We start from the raw sequence: 26,597 nt of genomic DNA, 5'->3' as shown, positions 1-26,597 counted from the left end.
AGTCCAAACGTAATACAACTGGTACTGCCAAATTTGAGAGACTAGTACTACAGATTGGATTTTTTTTCTTTATCTTGACTTTTATTGGAATAAGCCTACTGGCATTGTGTATGCGCACACAATTAAAGTTTTGTTCATTATAAGGAGGATAAAACAATAAAAAGGCCGGTCACGCACTCTGGTGTGGTCCTTAACAAAACACCACAGAGGGGTCCAGGTGATTGGGTCATTGACATCATATCACTTCCAAAGACATCATCAATAAAACATCTTAAAGTCAAACATCCAAAGGATAAATAATAACGTGTTATGTTCAAATAAATAAAAACCAAGACAGTAATACGGCATAATTTGTCTTTTTTGAGTTGTGGTGGTTATTTAGCGTTTTAATTTACGAAAGATAAGTTCCAAGTCCTGGCACCACAGAGCCTAGGAAGAAGTAATTATGTGGCATTGAACCTCATCGAGCACAGACAGACACAGAAAGAGACACATTTCTCAACAAATTACATCTGAAAATTACCAAAGCTATACCCCAGCCCACGCCCGACAACATCTGGTTGGGTAGCAGAGCTCTATTTCTGTGCTGGAAATCTGTCTTGAACACAATCCAAGAAGTGTTTCTGAGCCCAACCTCGATATAACAAACTATAGTGTACATATACATACTACATATCAGGGGAAAAACACACTATGTGAATAGTAATTTTAGTCATTTATGTTTTGCAGCTCAATGAAATACAAGCAGATACCATCGGCCTGGTCCCTGTTGAATCTGCCTTGTGTTCGGCCATCACATATTTCATCACAGCTTGTCTCTTGTTATGCGCCCCTCAGCACCCCCCAACACACCCCCCACCCTTGACACATTGAGTGCTCACCCCTGCCAGCCCGTGCCACCTCCTCCCTTCCCCTTCACCCCCTTCCACGCCATGTTGGCAGCGAGGGCAGGGCAGGTGGCCAAACCTGTCAGTCAAAGCACCGTCGCCACGCGGCAACACCACAGACACCAATTACCACACAGCAGGGGCGCGGCCTGGCAACCGCATGGCAACCACATGGTCCAATCAGGGTACACAACAACAGGGACCAGAGAAGGCCAAGAAAAGTGAGCGATGCTGGATGTGTGTGTGTGTGTGTGTGTGTTTGTGTGGTTGTGTGTACGTACAGCGGAACCATGTTCAAGTTATTCAAAACCAAGCCGGCGCATGTCTGTGTGTTTGACAAAAGACAGGTAGTCATTGTGTCTTTTTAATATCCGTTAGTCGTCTATTTAGTGTAGATTTTCAATTGAAAGGCAAAACTGATCTCCGTTTATCTGTTGATAATCACAGTAGTTCTAATTAAACACACGGTCCTGACTCGTGACCAGTTCTGCCGGTCTCAGACTCATGCGTGCAGTGTTCAAAAAGACGCCGTTTTAAAATTTGCCCCAAAAACATGCTTGGATGCTTTGTGCCTATGACACATTACAGGACAATAGAAACTGTATCATCTCACAAGACTTTCCCCATCCACAAAAAACGAGAGTTTTACAGTCATATTGATCACAGGATGACTATCAAACCATGTGAGTGACTCAGACTTGATTACTGGTTATAAAAGCTTATTTTAGGTTGTGAAATCAAGGCTTTTTGGTCATTTAGAGCAGTAACCTCTTGGGGTGTTTACTACTTGGGTGAACCAAAGACAATGTACAGTACTCCAAAACATCGACAAAAAATTAGGTTTAAATTTTTGTGCTCCAGAATAACTCATTATATAGCATAAATAAAGTAGGAGAGGAACAATTTGCTGATAAATTGATTAGTTGATCAGAATCAGGCTAACTGTTTAACAGAGTTATGTCAAACCCTTCGTTGCAAGTCCTAAATTGTGAGAATTTATTGGTTTTCTCTGTCTTATGTGATGTCATTTGAATATCTCTAGATTAACAACTATTTCCTGACACTACAAGCCAAATTACAAAGAAAATGTAGCCTACTAATTTAAAGTTTTACCTGTTAATTAACTGTTTTTGAATGGCACATTTCACACAATCGTCGTCATGAGAAAAAATGTCAGTCATATCAGTGGCACCATGTGTTTAATTCAACGCGCCTGTTCGCAGCAGAGGTCTGTATGGAGTTTTTAACTCAATGCAGTAAAATGGCAGAGCAGCCTACCAGTCAACAAGTGTTTGTATTTAATGGCCAAAGTCATACTCGTGTACGCCAACAAATAAATATCGCTGATAACACTGACCAAATTATTCCGGGTGTCCCTTTTGTCTTCTGTGGCGAAACACACTAACACATCAGCACACAATGTCTGTACAGGGCAAATATATTTTAATAAAACCAGTGAGTTGCAACCTCAATTTCATTTTGATGAATTTCCTCCTGCGGGAGTGAGCCAGGCAGTGGGCGGGAGGGCGGGAGAGGGAAGTGAGGGGATGGGGGCTGGGAGGCAGATAGAATTTTCATGATTGTTATTTTTGTTATTATACAGAGAGAGAAGGAGGGGTGGGGGGTAGATAAACGGAGTTGGTTTATCTGAGGCATTTTGTGGAGCGCTCCATTATCGGGCAGGTTGGGCACGTCGAGGGGGTTATTTTTCCGAGGGATCTTTGGCCCCGGTAATTAAGCTCCATTCACCAGGCCCTGTTCCCCAAATTAAAAATTTGTCATTAAGTGGAATTTACCATAATGCCTTTTTATCTGCCGGCGCTTCAGCATGCATGCGTGCATGTGTGTGTGCATGTGTGTGAAGGGTAGGGGTGAAGGAGGGGCAACAGGAAAGGCCAACCAATAAGGGGGTAACTCTATGGTCACACGCACATCCAAACACACACATGAACACTATGCACATACACACACAAACACATACACACACACTGAGGAGAAAGGGCAAATTGAAAAACTGAAATAATCCTGGACAGCAGCACGCATTTGCATGAGCAAACACAGCACATGCATGCACACACGCATGCACATACATATATGCACACACACACACTCACACACACACACACACACACACCCTTCAATCCTTCAAATCCACAGCCTTTGGGGTAATTAAATAATAGTGCTTTAAAGTTTTAATTTAGATTTGGCTTTTTCCTTCCTCCTCCTACTGTATGCCACACAGCCCTCTCTCTCTCACACACACACGCGCACACGCACACACACACACACACACACACGCTCACACAGTCACCCCCACCCCCAACCAAAAACAGTCAGTCACTGTGTTACAGACTTCTTCCAGCAAGATAGCCCTCCATGGGCAGGGTACATTGGAGAGAGTGAATGATTGAAGAGCAGAATCTCTGTCTCTATAGGCTTTATAAAACAATACAATTATTAGTCTTTAATTAGAGCAGCCCCTCTGTGGGACAGGGGACAGACAAAGAACAATAGAGGATTAGAAGAGGAGCTCCTAATATGGCTCTTTTATCACTCCATTCAAATACAGTTCATAAATGCATCCAGCTGTCCTCGTTACCTTGCAAAGTTGGAAGTTGGTGGCAGATTCGGGGGAGAATGGGAACAGAACAATATTATCATCCCCTCTGCGACTTATTTCTGCTACTAACTCATCTACAGATTATGTCTGTGAATGGTTGATTGTTAGTAACATATGTCAAAAATAATGGGGCGGCCTGGTGGTCAAGGGGTTTAAGGCTCCGACCATGAACCATAACGTCTCCAGTTAGTGCCTGGAACTAGACCTCTGTTGCATGTCGCTCTCAACCTTTCTCATCATTTCATTCCTGTCATCTCTCTACTGTCGAAGCCACAAGCTCCCTCTCAAAAAAAAGAAGAAAACCTTCAAAAATGTACATGTTCTTACAGTACCCTGCATATCTGGTTAACTGACGTTCGTTAACTTATTTTGTCAATCTGTCAAAAATTGAAGTAAGACAAATTCGGCAAAAAAGTTATTTATACAAGTCTCTAACAACCTAAATGTTTCCCAATAAATGAGTTAAAATTTCTGTTATTAAATATATAGATTATTCAATTTAGAGCTATTATCATTTTGAATGCAGGCCCTGCAGCCCAAAGAGTCATTAAATAATCAGACAGATGCAGGTAACAGCACTTTCTGTTCCAGACCACAGGTTGCGTGAAAGTGTGCGTCAAATGTCAAATTCCAAACAAGCCTGAAAATTCAATGTCAATGTATGAAGCTAAATCCCCCAAAAACGGTGCGAGGGCAATGAAAGAACCACTCATTGACGGGGTAAAGACAGTGAAGGCAGCACATAAGACGTCTGAGGTCACAGGATGGGGATGAAATTATAAAGTTGTGGGATATACTGGGACTTTTCTCCAGTGACTTTTAATGACACTGAGAATAAACTGCACCCATTAATTCCACCCAACGCTCCACTAAAACCCGAAAGAAACCGAAAGACTCTCGACTTTGGCCGCTCCGCCTCTCTCCCTCCTCCTCCTGTAACAGATACAGAAATGTCCCTCTGACTCTCGAGACAAACATCAAGTTCCCCACATCTCTCTGAATGCCATTGGAGAGTGAAGGTGGGGAAAACTTCTCTATACCCAGAGGGGGAGAAGAGGGGAAAAGAAGAAGAGCAGAGGAGGAGGAGGAGGAGAGGAGGGGTGAAAAGGAAAGAGGAGGAAGAGAGGAGAAGGAGGGGGTGGACAGATGGCAGAGGTTATGCCTGGCTGACGGGAGGAAGCTGTTCTGGGTGTTCAGGGTGGGAGCGTGTGTGCGTGTGTGTGTGTGTGTGTGTGTGCGTGTGTGTGTGTGTGTGTGTGTGTGTGTGTGTGTGTGTGTGTGTGTGTGTGTGAAATGGGAAGAAACATACTCGGCTCATCTTTAAGAAATTCTCCCATCTCCCTTTTCGTTTTTTCGTTTTTTTTTTTGCCTGCGTTTCCTTCGCATTCTCTCCGATTTCCCATGATCCTTTGTTTATAGACATCAACTGTGCATCAAAATCAATTTCAGTAAATGTCTGACTGATTTTTCCTTTAATATCACATCCCGTGCTCAGCTCAGTTGACTCCATATTGGCTGGAGATCGTATTCAGTGATGAACAAAATAATTAGGTCTTTCAGCATCTGATTGACAGATAAAACCTGGTTAAGGTAAACTAGAGATAGAGTTGAACAACAACACGCTGTCAAAATCTGTAAATGTGTGTGTGTGTGTGTGTGTCTCCAAAATACTGTGCAGAGGGGGGGTGGGCAGAATGGCAGGGGGGAGCAGAGAGAGATAGGGGGTCTTATTTACTGTCGTTTAATTTGCTCCCCCTCTGCACCGTCCATCCCTTGGTTTTTCTGACAGGTAATAAAAAGCAGGAGCTTTCCTGACAAGCCCATTTGAATTTGGATTGAATAATATAACTGTAGGGTTTCCCACATAACGCTCTGTCCAAGCGTGCAGTGGCGCACAGACACTGGCAGCCCCTCTGCCTGGCTGCCAGGGTGTGTGGTTTAGGCATGAGTGTGCGTGCGGGCGTGCGTGTCTGTGTGGGGTTCGTGTCCGATGCCCGCGCGCACACACAAGAAACACAGGGGTGCTGCTTACGTCATGGTAGTTAATGCAACCAGTCGACAATAATGAATTCCTGCAACTAGCCACCGTGCCACTCCCAGACGCCAATCTCCACATCTCTGCTCTACCTCTCCTTCTCTTTCTCCTCACCCCCATCCTCCTCCTCCTCCTCCTCCTCCTCATTCCCTCACCTTGCCTTCTCTACTGCCCAAGATCCCTTCATCCCACCTCCTCTTCTTGTCTTACCTCATCCACTACTCATGCTCCCCCCACTTCCCCTCTCCCTCTCTCTCCATCCCTCCCTCCTCCTACTCTCGGTAGCTGCTGAAATCCCATTCCCCGTGGGGCAGGCTAAATTGAATTGGCGTGTTTATATGAACAACAGGGCCGTTGCTTTAATATACCTTAGAGTTTATGCCTAATGCCTCCCTGCTAATACCGCTGGAGCTCACCGCCCTCACTCAACACACGTTGCTTTTATGGAAGTCATAAAAGAGAGAGAACAGCGAGGGAGGAGAACGGAGAGATACTCTGGGAGTGTGCCTGTGTTTGTAAGTAAGAAGGAGAAAGAGAGGGAAAGGTGAGGAGCCTGTTAATACATATTAACAAGTTATCTCTGCTTTATCATACCTCTTTAAGATCATCCTACAGTATCCCCTCAGAAACCTACACACACACACACATCCCTCCAGTGTGGAGTGTGAATGAAAAGAAAGGAGGAGAGACAGAAAGGGAGGAAGATTTTTTTAGATTAGTGAGTAATGCTGAATAAATATCCGGAGATTTGGTTGAGGGAGTCGGTCATGCTCGTCGACTTGCAAACATCCTCCATTTTCTCTCTGTCTCCCCCCTTCTTTCGTCCTTTTCTTTCTCTCCCCTGTCCCCCTTTCTCTTCTGGCCCTGTGTCAGCCTACAAAAGGGCCACAGTACAAAGGAAAGAAACAGGCTTGAGACACTCAACCCAATTACTATTGATCAGTCTGCACTCAGAGGACAGAAATGCGCTCACCTGCGCGCGCACACACATACACGTCCACAGCCCTACAAGCCCACACACACAAATCTGTAGATATAAGGAGTCCTGTAAGGTCACAGACAGTTATTTGTCCACAGCTGATCTTTTTCAACAGTGGCCATGCAGGACTCTTGAATTTAAAAAAAAAAGGGAAAATCATATATTGCTTTTCCAGGTTATATCACTTTTACAGTTTCAACAGCACAAGACTCAGGTTTTGTCATTTGGTTTGTAGTGTAAAAACACCATCACAGTCATTTAGGTTTGCTGTTGTCAAAGTATTAAAAAAAACAGTTCAGCAGAAAGAATTTAGACACAAAAAGAAAAACAAAAGAAGACATGCACGAAGGTGGTGTGGTGGTGATGAGTTGCCATGACAGAGAAATATTTTTTTGTAGGTTGTGTGTGAATATCAAACCATGACACAGTATTAAAAGTATTAAGTGCTGATACAGTTTTTATATTGTTTACATTGTTACTATATATTTCTTAAATCTTAACACAGATCCCCTTGAACTTGTTTGTTTTGATTCTCATGCACTTAAAAGAAAATCTCTAGAGTTTTCCGCTACAGTATATTCCACAATATTTGTTTTACTTGTACAACAGCTGCACTATATCAAAAATGCATCATTCTGGAAAATACTGTATCATTATTATAGCCAAAGTCCCTGAAAGCTAAAAATTTACAGGTTTCCTCATGCAACGATGGAAAACCCAAGATAATCTTCTAAAAAGGTGGGGAAACTAAAGAAACAAAACACTTCCACAGTCTAGTTTTAATAAAATAAAAATGTTTTTATTTGCTGTTATAGACATTTAATACGTTTTAATTCAGTACTCGCGTAAATTCGGAAACCCACCTTTGATCAAGACTACATTCTTTGTAGGATTATTTCAACCAGTTGACTGAATCTAATTAAAATTATAAATTCGTTTTTTAAACAGATTTTTACATCAACTCCACGAACTCTGCCAAAATTCATATTTGATTCTGGGAAGACTGTAAATCTTGTTCTGGCTATGGGCTTGGAATCAAAAATACAATTATCATACAGTATAGAAATAAATTGTTATGTTATTGTACACTAGATGATAAACACAATACACATCTACTATTCACTGGTAAAGTTTCAGTAATCAAAGAAGAAACCTGGAGCTGCAGGAGAGCCTCAGGACATTTCAGCTAATCCACCGAGAAAAAGCTCAATCAGTATGTAAAGACTGCATTGAAACCAAATGCTTTCAGTTTGAAGATGTCTGACCAAAACATTTAAAAGTTTGCAAAGCCCTGTTCTAGGTGTATGCTCCCAAACACACAATACTAGTCTCACATTAGGGGTGTGATGAACTCTGTGTGTTGTCTGGAAGCCTGCGCCGAAATATCAATGACTAAACTCCCCAACGAGTTGGTAACTATCTCTTTCACTCTGATTTTATCCTCAATAATTAATTTTCTCTCCCAACGCCGACTTCGGCTTTATCGGTCGCTCGCTGCCAGAATCTCAGCATTCCATTTAACCATAATCCCCCGGATAAAGGGGCGGCCTAGGTGTGCTAATGCACAGGCATGTGTGCACGCAGGAACCCGTGCACGAGCAAAGACTTAAACTTCATTCGCAGACACACAATGTTAAAAAAAATAATAATAATCGGGTACACATATGTGCAAGCTTGTCATACCAATGCTGGGTCATTTCTCCATCACAGGAAATTTACCCCAGTGATAATCTCCATTTACTACATCCAGATACATCAAGCCTCTGTGGCTGGAGTCTGAATATGGAGAATGAGGACACAGGACACCTCTCAAACAGATCAAAGATACAAGCTGGATTAGCACAGGCGAGCCTATAGCATGAATCCAGACCCTGCAAGCCCGGCATAGCAACAGCCACGTAACCAGGGCTTGGTCTAGTTGCATGGAAGGATGGTTGGGAATGGGAGTGGATAAATAAAGAAATGGGATGGATGGATGGAGGGAGGGGGAGCTTTAGGGTTAGAGGAAGAAAGGTGAAGCCCGGTTATAGATATAGGTTAATGTTGAATTTCTGAGTCACCTTTGGCCTGTGCTCGTTTTAGAGATCATGCAAATAAATGACCTTCTCCTCATGTCCACATTAAAATCCTTCCATTCCTGATGACACCTTGATCTGCTGTAAAACGTTTCAGACACAGGCCAATGTTAAGCACCTATGTTTTACGCTTGTTATTTAGTGTCGGTTTTCAAAGGAAATGTGACCAAATAAGCAAAATCAAACAGATATGACAGTTTATTGGCAGTAAGTACCTTTTAAACACCTCATATTTGAGCACCTTTACTAATTTTTGGAAACACATCCGATGTAAATAGTTACAAATTGGTAACGATGACAAAAGGAGACATTGAAAATGATAAAAAAAAAAAAAAAAATGGCTTCCTATAACAACTGATGTGATAGGTACTACGTGTTTTTTTTCCTTTTTCAGACGTGGCCCTTGTCTGAGATGAAACAGTAGCCGACTCACCGGTGTGATCTGGCATTTGCCTCCCATGACAACAGCTTGAGTATTTAGCACGTTCCACCAAACCAAACACATAAATCCTGGTATTTAAGGGCCTATTAACCGGAAATCTCTCCGATCCTACTGGGACTCCTAATTAGTTCCTTATTGAAGGCAGGTGTGATGGAAAGGTCAAGCAGTTAAGCTTACACTACACATTAGCACGCAGAGTGTATTAGCACATCTGCACAGCGATGGGGGCGGACAGGACGGTGGAGGAAATTCAAACACAAGAGGGAAAAACAAACAGACGATACAGAAGCAAATCAACGAAGAAGGGAGAGGAAAGATGAAGAGAAAGTGGATGACATAGAAAGAGAAAGACAGGGAGGACGAGGGATGAGCAAAGATTGACTGAAATTGTGGTGAGTGCCAGCTAGGCCAGACCAGGCCCAGCTGGTCTCTGTCTGACGAGTGCCTTAATTAAGAGACATGGGGAGAAGCCTTGGAATGGCCACATACACACTGCCAGGAGCCTCTGGAGAGGAAACGGCTACACAGGCACACTGGTGTGTCTTTGTGGTGCACTGCCAAACACACACATGCACAACCATCCTCTGGGACCCTGTGAAAAACATTGCCTCGCTATTATTAGGCAACCCCTTTTGCATACTGGAGTGAATGTACTAACCCTAAACGTGGGTCTTTGTGCGTTTGGGGTTCTCCCTCTCATCCTGTTGACTGTTAAACTGAAGTTCTGATTCCAAAACAGCTCTCGCCCCCACTCCTCGATACCGCTGTTGCCCCCCCCCCCCCCCCCCCCCCAGAACAAGGAGGGGAATGAGACGAGAGGAGAGGGGGTGATTTTGTGGATCCGTGGCTGCCTTTGCTCACCCCCAACCCAACCCAACCCCACCCTACATCATCCATCTCGCCCACCCCTCTTCCGCATCCCAAAAATGTATTAATATTAATACATATCCCTCCAAACCCTTCCCCTTAACTCCTCCTTCACACCCCCATCAAAAAAAGGGAAGAAAAAATATCACCACCCTAGGCTACCAGTTAATAAAGCCCTCTCAACAACCCCTCCCTGCCCAAAAGCCAAAGAAAGACAATAAGGGGAAAGTTCTCCGGCCAAATAAAAGAACAGAAATTAATACAGTCCCACGGGAGCTCCCTCTGTCCCACTGTCAACCCCCACAATAATTTGATTTCCTATTAAGTGATTGCTTAATTATAATGATTATTATTGGTAATTGTAATTGACATTTTTTTCCCTCTGCTGGTTTCCTCTCTGTCCTGTCCCTCCTGTCCTCCTTTTCAGATCTTACTAAAAGGACAAGACGGCAAAACAGAAATATGACGATGTGACATTTGAAATACTGTTATTGTCTCACACATGCTGGGTACCGCTACATACAATGTGGGATTAAGGTGTTGAGCCTTAGACGTTTTATTTAATCATACATGAGAGCGCGTGTGTGTATGTGTGTGTGTGTGTGTGTGTGTTATCCTGTAGCTTCAGGGCACAATGTCTGCTGCAGGTCTGCAGGAAAAGAGATTCTTGCTCTCAATGGGATACCCTGGTTAAATAAAAGTTAAAGCAGAAGAGTGGGATTCCCTATTCACTCACACACGCGCACACACACACACACACACACACACACTCTCTCTCTCTCTCTAAAGTACAGTAGGGACCCTCTGGTCTCTAGTTTATTACCCCTTCCTCCAGGCTACAGCTACTACAAACGGGAGGTTGTGTGCTTTTGCTTTGAAAGAATAAAAAAAAATATACACACACACCTGACACTCTTTCCGACACCTTCTTCGGCACATTTTACATTTAATAACAAAACTCAAAAACCACAATTCACCAGCACCACATTTAAAAAATGAAAACCATTTCATTTAACGTCACATTCTTCCTCTATTCGAAACTAAAGACGGTGAAACTCCGTTCCAGTGGGCCAAGGCACGGTTATTGGGCTCACCTCAGGCGTGGTGAGGCTGACACCGGCTCTCTCTCTCTCTCTCGCTCTCTCTCTCACACACACACGCACGCACACACAAACATACACACACTTTTGTCTTTAGATGCACACACCTTCACACTCCAACACACACAACATCCAACCTCGCATCACACCTTCACTTTCACTCACAAAATGTTTTCTCATTTTCCTCCCCAACACAAAACAATAAAACTTTCACAGTCCATATATCATTGATTAGAGACTCATCTACCATAATAAATTATCAAATGATTAATGAGAGGAACAATTTTAAACCAACTTAAATTCAAATTCGTAGTGTCCCGGCAGCTAAGGCCACAGTGTGTGGGTGTCTGCAAGTTTAGCCAAACTGATTTCAACTAGATTATATTTAAATGCTGCCTCTCACTCTGAAGAACAAACAGGGAGCATTAATACAAATGAGCACCTGCAGCCGCGACCGCAGATGTCTGTGGGTATTTTTTTAGTCAAAGTTTCCACGAAAAAAATAGAGAAATTTTCATAGATTATTTTGACAGAGATTACTTTCAAACAGGATGGCTTGTCCCCTCCAGATGCAGATAAATGTGGTGCAAATATCAGCAGAGAAGACAAGATGTTCTGCAGTTGAACCACAGCTGAAATTATTCACTGTTAGCAGCAGCTAATAACAGCATAGTAATCCTGTGATATAAGCTCAACTGCAAGAAAAAAAGGGGTAAAAAGAAATAATTCATCCATACAACATTATGAAAATTTAATTTCTATAATTATGTAAAATAAACCTTTTTTTTTTGTCTATATCACATTCTTCAATTTCACATTTGACCAGAACCATGAAGCAAAATCCAATATCAATGAACACTAATTCATTTCATCATAACCTTGTCAAAACTCATATTGCATCAGCCTAAAGCTTCAAAGACACAGATTCAAATGTTGCCGACATGCAGCGGATCTGAAACAGTTCACAGACGAACAGCTGTTTCATTTTACCCAAGGAAAAAAAACAAACAACAACAACAACATCATCATCATGTCTCAAGATGTGCGGTGTTGTGCGGAGCCACGCCGGGTCAAGTGTTAGACGAGAGGGTTCGACTGTAGAACCAGCAGCAACACACAGACAGTAACTGACAGACAGGGCTAGATGTGTGCGGACAGAGATCCAGCCGTGTTAAAGCCACTCTGAGATCTGAGCCTGGAGACAAACCGGGCCTGACCGACAGCAGCACCGTGGCCAGTCCTTTTCAAGGCCTGTCTCATCCACTTTAGGTTACCCGCTCTCATCTCTCTCTCTCTCTGTTTGACGCTGAGCCCTGCCGTCTGTCCTTCCACACAGATTTCTTTGGATAGAAACTCAAGAGCTTCTTCACATTCCTCGTCACTGAATCAGAATTTACACTGCTGCCGTGCTCTTCCTTCACTTGTTTAACTGACCAATTCGCCTCAGTTTTTCAGGAAACCTGGAGGCCGTGGGTCTACAGTAAAAGATGTATTAAAAACAACTGATAGAAGTGAATTGACAATGGATCTGTTCATGAACAAGAGAGTAACAATGACAAGTGCAAAAGAACAAAGACACTTTACTGGAACTTCCTTCGCAGCCGTGCATGCAGTTCAATAAACGGAAATAGATGTCATCTCCAGATAAACAAAACATCTCTGGAAATATTTAATGACAAAAGTACATCTTTTCAATTAGAAAATGATGAGGCCAAACATTGAATAAGATGACCCAGAAAGAACACCCAAAGGATGTGATAAGCAACATGACTGAGGCGTACCAAGGGGATTTTTCATATTACAAAGAAACTGCTGTTTCGTTTACCTCTTTACAGTTGTTCAATCGCAAGGTTTTTTTTTTTTTTTTAAATGAAAGCATCAGGCTGTAAGCTGAAATTTCTACAATTTACTTTGCATGCGCTAATATTAGGCCCACAGAGTAGTCTCATCTAATTTGCATATCTTCTGTAAAAACTGGATAATACAAGTCAAACTATGGCACAGCGATTTCATGGTGAGAATGTGTGTGTGCGTGCCTGTTCAAACACACTGTGTGGTAGTGTGGGTGTGGCGTTACACCTCGTGTGGCACTGGGCAGCCAAGATAAGAGCTGATCCTATCCATGCCTCCCTTCTGCAGCGCCTGCCCGCCCACCCACACACCCACAACACACATTCACACTGCCACACACACACACACACACACACACACACACACACACACACACACACACACACACACACCTAGTGTGGCACCCAACATGCCACTGTAATCTCATTTTACAATCCCGATGCCCTGAACATAAACATGCACTCTCACTCATAATCAGAGCCACAAACACTGAGAAGCCAACTAAATCCATATTTCACTTTGTTCATACTGTACACTGGCATGTGATGCACAATGACACACACCTCGAAATATACAAAGGCCAACCGAGGTGTCAGAGTGGAGGCTGCTGCAGGCAGAAGCCCCAGGCCCCAAGCAGCAACACACAGTTACAACACATATGAAGGTAGAGAGTGAACACACTCATACCACAGCTTTTAATCAGAGACTATGAAAAGTCTTGTTGTTATGCCAACCCAAACTGAACAGCATGGAAAGACTAAGAAATATAGCAGCTTGAAGAGAGGAGAGCAGAGAAGAGAAGAGAAGAGAAGCTTACCTTCCTCCTGAGACAGAGAGAGTTAACCTTTTTGTACAAACACACAAACACACTCTCTTCTCTAATTTACCAAGACCTTCGGTGAAACACACACATCCAACACACACACACACGGACACACTCTGATGTGATCGGCCACCCCGATAGTGAGCCAGAGCTGACTCTCTAAGCCTCAAACAAAGTTTGGTGTGCACTGACCAAGACCGAGGGGACAAAAAAAAAAAAAAAACTGGGGGGAGCAACAGAGAGAGAGAGGGAAAAAAAAGTGTGACCACTGAGTGAAGTTTAACCACTTACAATTCAAGTTTAGCTCCAGCACACCCCGCCTACACCCCGGATTCATTCACAGGCATGTACACGCACACCTCTCCGGGTGGGAGAGGCACTGAGCTGGATTTTGGGAAGCCCTGCTTTCTCTCTCTTGTTCCGTCTGGTTGCTGCTGCATGGCTGCCGGACAGGCAGACGGCCCTCGCTCATCCCCCTTTTCTCTACTATCTTTTCTCTTTTCCTTATCCAGTGTCCCTACAGATCCACCCACCAACCGCTGCCCCTCACAGCCAGGTGACAGATAGCCACTCGGGCCGTCGTGCATGTGCGTGTACGTCGAGTCTCCATGTGTCCATGTATTTGATAAAAAACCATATGTGAGGGAGCGAGAAAAGATTAGATTGTAAAAGTATGTGAACAAGTGACACCATGTAGGAGAGAGACAGAACGAGACGGAGAGAAAGAGGATGAAAGGATTCAATTTCTGAAGGTGAGAGGTGGAGACTAAGTGTAGTGAATGTGATTTGATGGTGATGCTGAGATGGGGTTTAGGCGTACAAATACTATTAGTCACTGCTGTGTGAACTTGTTACTCTTATACACACACACTTGCACACAAACACTAATGTGAAAACACAAGCTAGCATCCACCCTGTAAGAATCACCACACAACGTGGCATATAAAAACGGAAAACAATCTGTATATTTCTCCAACAACCCTTGGTTATGGATGTAACGGCCATTGTAGTCAACCAGCCACATCTCAGTGACCTGAAATTGGCCTTCTCTTCCAATTTCTCTGGAAAATAAAAAGGAGGGTGCGAAACAAATTTCCAGAAGAAGAAAATAAGTCCATTAGCTATCTTGTTTTTCAATCTTAAACCTACACCAGCCGAGAGGAGGAGAATAGCGATATTTAGGCTGGGTGCCAGTTCTGTGCTTCATACCATTGCACATGTATTACATGCTATGTCTATTAGTATTTACTTTTAACTGTATAATTGGACTGCTTTTGCCGTTTGTATAAATGCATCCAAGGTACTGTACTGTTTAATATTAACAGGAACGCCACTGAGAGCAGTCTGTCACCAAAAATCTTTGATTATACTTTCTATATTTTGCAGTTGTGACCAGTTCCTTCATTTCCCTTGTGAGTGAGATGCATCATGGGAAAACAGTCTACACAGCACAAATACCAGACTTTTACTTGATGCACAAGGCCAGGGTTGGCACTGCTCTGCCAGCACTTGTCCTATGTCATGTCTGTAGACGTGGTCTTTGTTTCAGTCATGGTGGACCACATCAGCCTCTGCTTTGTCTTCTATACCCTGACGAAGAAACATTACGGTCGAAACGTTGGTTATGTTTTTTCGATTCTATTAAACCATTTTGCATCCAAGGCTATGAGTGTGCGACATCACTTCTCCTCCGCGGACCACATCAGCCATAACACCACCTCAGGACACTCCTGCTGCTGTTCCATCTCCTCCCATTCCTTTACAAGCCCCATGAAGAAGAGAAGACCATAACCAACAATGGTTCTGTAAGACATAAACCTTTTAAAAACAGGTCACTACTTAAGCAGACGTATACCTTGAGTGTACTAGTGTGTATTTACTGTAGCAAATGACTTAAAATAAAACATTTCATTGTAATGAAGGAACACGTCAGCCAGGACATCTGTGTGGTTTGTGTGTGTGTGTCAACAGAGTTCTGTTGCACAGAGGAAAAAGCTATATGAGACTTCAGACAATGTTTATATCAGCCTATTGTTGGTTTTGGTCTTGTGATAAGATTTATAACAATAACAAAATGTGTTTCGCCCCATTTTTTTTAACAAACCTCCTTTCAAATCAAATGAGTGTGTTGTAAAGAACTGGAGCACAGTCTCAAGACTGTTGAGGCTCGAACCTAAAATTTCCTTCATTTCCCTTTTTCCCCCTTTTTTTTTTGACAAAGCCCTCCCCCACCCCTCCCACTTTAAGACCCCTTCCACACCACACCCATGGCCCCCCATGGTCCCCCATGTGCAGATATGAGGTCAAGCTCCAAAGATCACAGAGAGAAGCCAAACGAGAGAGAGAGGGAGAGAAAGAGACACAGAGACCTAAAATCCTCCTTTCCTCCCAAAACCAGGCCAAAACCTCGAGCCTTCCCACCAACTCCAGACCCCCTCCTTCAGCCCAGTTGTGTGTAGAGGAGGCAGTGAGCACTCTTGCAGAAACATCAGCCCAGGGAAATTCAAATGAGGAAGAAACAGTGAGAGAGACACGGAGAGAGGGAGAGCGAGAGAGAGAGCACAATAGTGAGAAAATAGGATAAAAGAATGAGATGGGAGAGCGTTAGGTAGGAGGGAGACGGAGGGGGGGTAGCTGGAGAGTAGCTGGAGAGGTTGCTGAGGCTGCAGGTTAAGATAATGTGTAGATCTGAAGAGATTTGCAGAGGAACATTTTTATTCATTTTTTGATTACTCCCATCTCTCCCGACCTCCCCTCCCTCTCCTCCTGCGTTGTTGTCTCTCAGTTTGTTTGTTTTTGGCATTAGCGTTACGACTGTTGGTATGCGTGTGTATGTACACATGCATGCTGATTAGAAGTGGAATATTTTATCAACACAAATATTCACAACCGCACCAGCCTGCACGCACATATCAATACATAATGCACACAAACATACTTAAAGATGGATCAGAGAAGAGAGCGACTGGGCAGACGGTGCCAGGAATGCTAAGAGCCTACAAATTCGTAAACATGCAGACACAGATGCTGCGTATGTACATACAAACACGCACGCACACAGAATGTTCATGGCGTAGCCCATCGCTGTGCCCGCTCCTTATCAATGTGCTGCAGGTAGGCTAAGTGTTCTGAATGAGCTGGACCAGACAAAATGACTCGCTGCTTCTATTCTCCTGGTCACACACACAATCAAATGCACAAAGACGCATCACAAAGCTTTCAACAATGCTCACTCACACACACATAAATGAGGTCACACATAAACATGAGACACACCTTCATCTCTGACAGATCCTCCCTCCAGGTTGAGTGAGATGGACTGGTCTCCTTCCTGGCTCCCTCGACCCAGGATCATCCAGTTCTCTAAACCATCTGAATCATGCGTATCTGAAGAACTGGACTCAGACTCGGACTCGGACTCGGATCTAGACTCTGACTCATGTGAATCTGACTCAGAGCTGCTGGACTCCACAATCATTGGCACACCAAGACTTCTTTTTCTTTTCTGGTTTCCCTAGATGACAAAAAGAAAACAACATGTTACCACAAAGCTTTCAGCTGCACCATCCTGAACCCCCCACTGAACTGATCAAACCACTAATTAGGTGTGAAGGCAAAGTGTAATTAAACTTTTAAAATCTAAACTCTTGCTCTGGTCCAGCAGCAAACCAGCTACTGGCATCGCTACATGCCTCCCTGCTGCTGCAGGTCAACACACTGGAATAGGCCGCTGGACAGTGGACTGGCCAGGTAGTGACCAGCACTGTCAATTCAGAGGAGAAGGGAAAACAAAATGGCTTAGGTCAGAAACATAACTATCTAACCCCCCTGTCTTAGAAGAATAGTAAGATGTATACAGTGATTTCTGTGTTCATTAATAACAGCCATTACGAAAATAGAGTAATAGAGGGCAAAACTTGCGCTCCGCAGTCGATGTATAGTCCAAACTTCATCTGAAGTTCATGTGATACAGAAGTCTGAGTTTCAAAAATCAAGTGCACATCTTTCAAAATTACACAGTTTGTATGAAATGTCCTTTTTGTTTCCTTAGGCAGCTGCAGTGGAGCTGCACACTAATGACATTACCAGAACAATTGGGAAACTCTTCCTTTTAATGGCTCAAGTCAGTCAGAGTCTATTTATAAACACAACTGAACTGAAATTTGATGTATTTTATGTAGAGTCAATTCACAGCACTTCTAAACCCTCAAAGCATTTAAAAACATTTCCTTATTGCAAATGTATGCCGAATGTTTTTTTTTTTTTTTTTTTTTAAATCAATTAGTCTTATTAGCTCTTTACAGCTGTTAAATTGCATTGACAAGCATAGTCATTGTTAATTCAATTCAGTTTTTAATTTATCTCATTCTAGCACAGTGTCCTTCTCTGTTCCTCGACTCCTCTGATTAGTGCTTTATAAAAAAAGATCTGTATTGTAAAGTTGATAGCTCAGGAGTTACCTCACACAGTGTCAGAGACTAACTGTATTAATGTTACTGTAAAGAATCACACACAAAGCCACCTCCCTCTGTGGTTTACCTGAGGTGCCGGGGTGGATGTCTGCAGCCGGTGTGACCCTTGACCCTTCAGGGCGCAGACACCGTCATCATCAGCACTGTCATCATCTGAGATGGAGATGACATCAGGACCGGAGTCGATCACGATGACTTCCTCAAAAAGCGATGACGACGACCTCCGGCCTTTAGGATCATGTTTTGCCTTCTTCTGCTTATCGCTTTTCTTTCCCTCCTCCTCCTTTTTCTTCTTCTTCTTCTTCTTCAGGTGTTGCAGTAGCTTGCTGATATCAGGAGAGGCAGGCTCACTTTCTCCAGAGCTCTCCACTTCTCTGTTAGCATCTGCGGTCTTCTTCTCAGTCAGCTCCGGCTGCTGGTCCTCCTGGCCCTCCACCTCCTCACCTCCTTCTCTGCCCTCCTGCTCCTCCTGCTCCTCCATCTCACCAGGATTAGAGGAGTAGTGGAGCTGGCTGTAGAGGCGGAACTCCAGCTCGCTGTCGGCCTCTGACCCCTCGGAGTCTCCATCATCCTCGTGGTAGAGATCATCCTCCAGCTCCTCACGGTTTTGATAGGCACTGTACATCACTCTAGCATACGCTCAACACACAAACACACACAGATTTGCACACTTTACCCCACACACACACACTGTCACAGAGGGGATGACAGTGACCACGGTGGCTGAAGCTGGCTGCAGGGATAAAAGCACAGACAAAAAAATGTGTGTTCGTATAATCAACTGATCACAAATGATAAATTGTTCATTCAAAACAATATTTCTGATTTAAATTTGCAGTCAAAACATTTATTTTCTATTTTTAATCAATTCAAAATGAATAATTCATTATTGTTATTCATCCTTTATATTCTACTCAGTCTATGAATTGTCAGGAAAAAAAACTCCAATCACAGGAGTCTGAAGTCCAAAGAAACATGTTCATATGAACTCTTTTTTCCTCTCAAATGGATATAAATTTACAGCATATTATCCACTCATCAACACACATTAATATATCTGCCTTGCTGTCAACTCTCTAGAAAACAAGTTACCAGTAACATCATGTATTATGTTTTCACATTGCACAATCCATCACAGTAAATCTCAGCCCTTCCCTCAATGATACTATATTTTCATTATTAGTAATACAGTTGAAAACACTTCCAGGTGATACATGTATCTGACTGGAAGTTCAATAATCCCATAGTTCAAACTCAGACACTTACCAGCATTATACTAAATGTTTGCAGTAAAATCAGACCCAAAAGACAAAGATAAGTAACACAGATGTCATAAAACAGAAAATTTCTGTCACTTATAAATTTAGTCCTTCTCAAGATCATTAATGAACAAAAAATCATCTATTTGGATTATCAACCTAATTGTATCAAGCAATTTTCATGCAAACTTTTGTTTTTTATCTTCACAAATATGTGGATTTGATGCTTCTTTTTGATGAATTTGGTAATCAGACTATCAGATATTTAAAGAAGTAACCTCAAACCATGCTGGGCTTTTTTTTGTTGTCATCATTTTCGGATGTTTTATACACAGGAAAATCATTCATTAATCAATAATGAAAATAATCTTTAATTGGTGCCCCAAGATGCGGTTACCTAAACTATAATCTACAGCACTGAGGAATAAGTGGACACAGGCCTGCATCAATTACAGAAGGGGCACAGATTTCAGCCTTGTTCTGAAATCCATAAGGGCTTGTTAACAAAGCTGAAAGAGAGCACGGTTCAGCTGCGCTCATATTTTTTTTTTTTATCTGCAGACCATTTCATCAGAGCTCTGGTGTAAAGACACAGCTTGGATCCAGGTTCATCATCTGTCCAGTGCTGCTTTCAACAAACACTTAACATAACAGATTATGTTAAGTGTTTGTTCAAATCAGACCCTCTTCGACTAAATATGTTGAAATGAAATCAGTGCTGATTACTCACTGTAAAACACACAGTGTTGCTAATTTTCTCAATGCCTGTCTGTCTAAGTTGTTCTCTCTCTCTCTCTCACACACACACACACACACACACAGACAAGACACACACACGAACTGGACAGAGAGGGGGCATCGGCCCATTGCTCTGTCCAGTCCTGCGTGTCTGTGCCATGATGGCTGGAGATGATTGGCTCTCAGACCGCACACACTGCAGAAATGCCACGCTAGACAGTCACAAGCCGCCCGCCAGGGATTAAAGGGACAGAAAGAAGAGTCTGAGGTGAGGGGGCGAGGGAGAGCGACAGTCCTGAAGTTTAGTATAGTGCACACGGACCTGGACCTGACAAACGACTGACTGTGTCTTACAGCGGTGGAATGTAAAGTGTTGTAGCGTCGCAGTTTGCCAACACAGGTGTTTTCACTTAATCTAGCTAATTAAAGCCCTGCTCAGGAGTGAGTGGTGTGAACAGACTGGATCTGACATCTTGATTTCTCTCCTCTTAGCTCAGTTGCATCTGTACAGGTGGAATAACTCACACCTCAAAACCCTTGTTCCTCTTCAAGTTTTTCAAAATATCTTCTGAATATCAGTATCAATGTCTGCATTCAGTATGGATCAGTATCTATAAATAAAGTTTGATTTGATTTGATATGACTAGGTTATCCTTTGTAGATTTACCACAATGTTTTTTTTAAACTTCACTACACACATGCTCCTCTGCAGATTGAGATTTTAGAAATAAAAAAATAGTGATCATATTATGAAATATAATGCCTTGTTATTGATTAAATAAACTACCCAAAGGCGTAATAAAAAGTCAGTAATTCTATATAATAAATATTTTCACTTTTGCTTGTCCAAAACATTTGTACATTCAATTCTAATGCAGAATTTGAATTGTCATATACATTTTACAATATTGTGTGTTTTTTTAATGTCCTGTCATTTACATTTATATAACGCTTTTTTAACATTATCCAAAGCACTTGCAGAAACCATTATTCACTCATACAACATTCACACCAGTGGTGGTAAGCTACAACTGTAGCCACAGTTGTGCTGGGGCAGACTGTCTGTAACATCTGTAATTCTACAGACATATTCTTGTGACCACAATAAGACACACAAAGATAGTGGAAATGCCCGATGTTATAGCACCCGGTCCCTGTGGCATAAAATCCGAGTGAGGGACCACTGGATTCACTCCTCAACCACTTCATATTGTGTCAAAAGACAGTGATGTTGACATAAAACTTATTGCTACTTAATCAGCTAACTGATCTATTATATGTGTCATACCTACATAATAGCAAAAGTCAGATTCTGTCTTGTCACTCCAGATATGCATTTCATATTTATTTTTATAAATGCTGTTAAAACCGGAATACTTCCTCCATATCTGTTTGAATGTGGATTTTTTGTTGTGTGTACATTGTTTATGACAGAGCCAAATCAAATCAGACTTATTACAAGTGTTTAGCATTAATTGTCAAGACAATTTTAAAACCTTTAGGTATTCTTCGAGATGGTGAAAGGATGGAGAGGAGTCAAGTCCACCTCAAAAACGGACTGGTTTGAAACACAGCACAGAGATTTTGTTACAAGGGACAGTGCAGAATCTATTCCTTGAAGACGCTTATAGGTCCACTTATGTCCACAACAAGAGGTTGCAGATCCTTTAACAGTGCACCATTCTTCACTGCAACCTGGCATGGCAGCAGCAGCAGCAGCAGAGCCAGGCAGCTGTCATCGCTCTGTACAAGAATTCTTCTACTATGGAAAGGGGGGGACTTTTTTGACAAGCCTGTTTTTTATTTTCATGACATGACAAAATGCTTCCCTGTAATTTAAATAACATAAATGTTCACATCTGCCTTGTGTCAGGTTCATGATTTGATACTTAAAATATGCTGTCTGTGTATACTGTCACCATATTTCCATCTGCTTAATATATAGCCTAGTGCATATTACTGCAAGTCAGAATGATACTATAATGTAATACTACTGTGTATATTCAACTCATACTATTTCATTATGTTTTAGTTTATTTGGTCTATTTAAATCGTACTGTATGTTGTTTTACTCCGTGATTTATATGTCAATTTGAGTGACCGTTGCGATGTCTCTTTGGGATTAATACAGTATTAGGTTGTGATTGAAGATGCTGTGCTGTCATGTTGTTTGATTACTCGGGAGTGACAGAGTAGAGTGACACAGACAAGGGTCCTAAGCACACGGCCCACATTATCACAACAATGACAAGCGAAACAACACAATAATACAACAGTTTAAGTGGTGTTTATTCACTTTGACTGTTAGTTAGCATGATGATAGCTGCGGCTAGGTGCTGGATGCTAACGAGCTAGCAGACAGACTGAGGCACAAGTTAGCTCCGTAACGAGCTACCATCACATTTCCGAAACTAACTCAGCCCCCAAAACACAAGAAGGACTTACGAGGTGTCGCTAGGCTGTGATTATTTGAGGCTATGTGTCGAGTGTGCATGTGTTAGCATGTGTTCCCCCTGTCTGTCCACGTGTTTATGAGCAGCCGGTCGGATGTAAACAATGAAGCACCGCGGTCACAAACACGCACGAAAAGAGACAAACACATAAAGCTAAAGTCGTTCTACTCCAGACCAACACTGGATATGGTTCACCTTATGCAAAAGCAGGCAGGAACTCACCTTTAAGCGGCTAACTGGGGAGGTTACAGGTGTGGGAGCTGCTCTCCTGTTTCCAGTCAGAGGGAGACGGGGAACTACTTCCGGGTTTGTCTGAGGGAAATAGGTTGGTCAACCGTAAAGTTTCCCTTCGTCCTGTACGTCAGTGACAGTGCTGAGGCTGTAAAGACTGGGTGTTTTCTGAGTTTTAGTTGGACTGGCGCGATTTCTATTATGTTTTCAGAAAAGTCAAGACTCAAACCTAGGAAATAAGTCATCCAGAATTTCAGACATATTAAAGGTCTCAGTCTGACTGAGCAGTTTAAGAATAAGCATGCGCCTATGAAATTATTTAAATTATTTTAAAAACTGTTATTTCATTTAGGCTACTGATTTAGGTAGCGGACTGCCACTACTATAAGAGCATAATGATTTATGTAGCCTATATCAATGATGTGTGCCATTGGGATGTGCTGGATTCAGATGTGATGAGTGAGGGGGTCTAGACTAGTAGGCTAGCCTATAGACCCTTTCAGAGAGTATAAACAAATACAGGTGTTACCAAGGATACTAATTAAGGCTCCATTCCATTTAGTGTAGCAGAGCGTTTTCTAATGAGCCACACCTGTCTTTGTTTATACTCTCTGAAAGGGTCTATAGACTGCACTGATTGTCATGTTCATTAAACCACTTTGAGATTTGTGGCCTGGTGGTGCATTTTCAATGGTGCATTCAATACTCAGGTAGGTTGTGGTTTTCAAACTATATGACTGATATGCAGAAAACCCATCCCATTATACCATTATAGCAGCCAGGGCTGTGGAAACAAAGCAGGGTGGGTCCATAAATGTCAGCTCAAAACTGATCTGCCTTTTCTCCTCTGATCCTCCTCATCAATATGTTTCTGTCCACGGGACTGACTCTCACTAGATGCGTTTTCTTTTTGCAGTATTCTGAACAAAAACCCTAGACTGTGATTTTCACATCAACAGCCTCAGAAATACTCAAACCAGCTGATCATGGCACCACCACGGTCAAAGACACTCAGATCACATTTCTGCCATACTATATTCTCATGATTGATGTTGACATACACTGAAGCTTTTGACCTGTATTCACACTATTTTATGCACTGCGCTGCTGCCACATGATTGTTTGATCTGAATAAGCAGTTGTACAGGTGTTCTTAAAAAAATGCTTCTTGGGGTCATGAATAAACAGATCAGGTCACCTTAGCCAAGTTCGTACAAAATTATTAGTGTTGCTTAATGTCAACAGGTCCACTTTAATTTTCCTCAAGAAAATAAACAGAAAATTTAAAACAAAACCGAAACAAATAAAATGAAAAATAAGTCATCCTCTTTTGTATCACAAGATCCTCATCAGTGGGTTAAGTTATACATAAAACAAAAAGAGATGAGATAATACTGAGTTTGATAATTTGACAGTGTTGTACAAGCACACAAACCGGCTCACAAATAACACTTGCAAATACACAAACATGGTGTTAAAAGTCACTACACAACTGATGTGTGATGGGGTGTGTTTTGTTCACTGCTTCTTCACTTTAGAAGTACTGAAGATGGCTATACTTTTCAGTAGTGTTTGAAATGATGTATTATTATATCATTAATATCACATGATTAAGATGGCCTATTGCAAATATGTAGGTACTGTTTCTTTGAATTAGTCTTCAGCCAGGGCTGTCACTTCTCTCTATCTCCAGAAGCACTTCTGTTGCGTATTTTTGGAGCATGTTTGTAGCCTATAGCCTATCTAAAGGTAGCCTATTGTGAATTTTTACAGTGCATGTGGCTTCAAATTGATCAAGTTGTTTTCTGAACTTGTAGCGTGTTTGTGTCTTTGCATGTGTTTTGTTATGTTGCAGTGCATTAAGCTCACAGGGCCACTACAGAAAAAAATGAAAAACAGTTGCAAACATGCAGAGCTGACTGAAGACCTCAGATAGTCAGAAGGATCTCATTTGCAATGAATGAATGAGAGTTACAACGACACCCCGTACCAGAGGGGGCGGTAATGCGCTAAAAAGTTGTTTTTCAACCGCCAAAATACATCCGAAGAAGTAGGCTACATCCGGCTACACCTGAAGGCAGTGGGCGTGGATGAGGTTATTTATTTTTTCCGAACCCGGAAGACACAATTTGTTTTAATTTGCGCGGGTTCTTCAGTTTGCATCTCTGAGTTTGTTCGTAACATCCTTAAAATATACAAACTGCACCAGGTGCTATGATGATGGTGTCAATGTGAAACGATTCGTGGAGTGTTTTTAAATGTCTGCCAGTGAATGATGACCATGAGAAGTAAAGACACGAGGAAAAGGTAAGACCACGAGCCTACTGCCCATTAAGTTCCTCTTTTTTGTATAGGCCTACAGTCTATAATAATTCGCCCTAAGTTTAAGTGTCAGAACAATAATTCAATTTCAAGACATTTTCTATCTCAAAAGTTGATGTGTCTGTAGAGTGACCCTAAGTGCAGTCAGTTAAAAGTAGGCTATCCATGACTTTAGGCTATAGCCCATCCATATAGTGTTCTCAATTCAAAATTATGAACTATTGACGTTGAGTAGTTAATTGTAACTTGTGTGAACTCTAAATAAAAAGGTGTGAACTGAACTTTGGGCCAGCTCCAACTTGCACAGCACCGTCCTCACTATGGACCTGACACTATCTGCTCTGGCCCTTAAATCAGTATGACGTGTACACACATGCAGGGACCTACAGTGTGTTGTAGCCAGCCCACTAACAGTAGCCTATAGTTCACCTGATAGCCTAAACAGCCCCTTGTTTTTTTGGATTACCAAGCAGTTTCATCGAAAATTGTAATTTCCCACCATGACGCATATCAACTCCTACCTTCCCACTCTCTCCCTCTGTCTGCTGAATATTGTAAACTTAGTGGACACTTACTGCATGTGCTCAGAGAACATCCTGAGACTACATTATTGTGAAATGTGTACTCTGATAATAAAATGCCATTATTGAAGTTAATGTAAAATTGTAAACTGGGCTGCTTTACTTCTGAGACATCATATCTTTCTGCAGACAAAAGATCCAGCAGGGTTTTTTACCGTTTCTCACCACATGGACTATTGTCAGTGTGATGTATGCTAGGCTTTTCACCTTCCTCAATAAGGCACAAATATTAGTTATGAAATGTCAGAGTATGTCTGTGTGCGCACTGTGTGTGTGCACGCATGTCTGAGTGACTAGTATGGACCTTCAGGCCTATGCTATTATTACATGTTGATGGGAATGTAAATCTATATGTAAATGTAATTCAACAGAGTAGCTATCGCCATCAGTCATATTTATAACACATAGAATACAGCAAAATTATGCCATCCTGGCTTTCATACAGACTGTGTAACATTAACATCCATCTTTTCCTACCCCTCATTTCATGAGAATAATTGTGAACTCTGTATATCCAACTATAGGCGTCGCCGTCGTAATAATGGTGAGCGAATGGCGTTTTGATAGGGAATCAGAGGGTGAATGCCATCTGATTCCAGAGGTTTCTCCAAGCGTGTCAACACAGGAAAGGCCATCACAGCGTTGGATTGTTTCCTTCCAAAGGTTAGGCCGCTTCTCATGTCTCAACACTATCACCCCTTTTAGCCCATACATCTGACACACATACACACACTTAAAATCCTGCATCTGTTTTGTTTTTGGGGAGTGCATTTGGGGGCTCTCTGCCTCCCCTGCTACCCATATCTCTCTAAATTGGATGCAGGTTTGGGATGCCTCACTGCCTCAGTGAAATTGTGATGTG

The 26,597-nt window shown here is 42.2% G+C and overlaps 1 protein-coding gene across 1 annotated transcript in view; it reads right to left on the bottom strand.

Moving 5' to 3' along the window:
- The window catches only part of zcchc7 (zinc finger, CCHC domain containing 7), a 49,335-nt gene extending 26,444 nt beyond the window's left edge, over positions 1-22,891 (bottom strand). Inside the window, exons 1-3 of the mRNA XM_083979389.1 lie at positions 22,824-22,891; positions 18,219-18,884; positions 16,956-17,193 (exon numbers count right to left, since the gene is read on the bottom strand). Coding sequence (XP_083835515.1) covers positions 16,956-17,193; positions 18,219-18,776 — 796 coding nt within the window. The 5' untranslated portion in view covers positions 18,777-18,884; positions 22,824-22,891. The remainder of the gene's footprint in view (positions 1-16,955; positions 17,194-18,218; positions 18,885-22,823) is intronic.
- Between the last annotated feature and the right edge of the window lie 3,706 nt (positions 22,892-26,597).

Source organism: Trachurus trachurus (assembly GCF_905171665.1).
Source record: "Trachurus trachurus genome assembly, chromosome: 1".
NCBI lineage: Eukaryota > Metazoa > Chordata > Actinopteri > Carangiformes > Carangidae > Trachurus > Trachurus trachurus.
The sequence above is the reverse complement of the archived record's forward strand: the minus strand, read 5'-3'. Positions and strand labels throughout refer to the sequence as shown.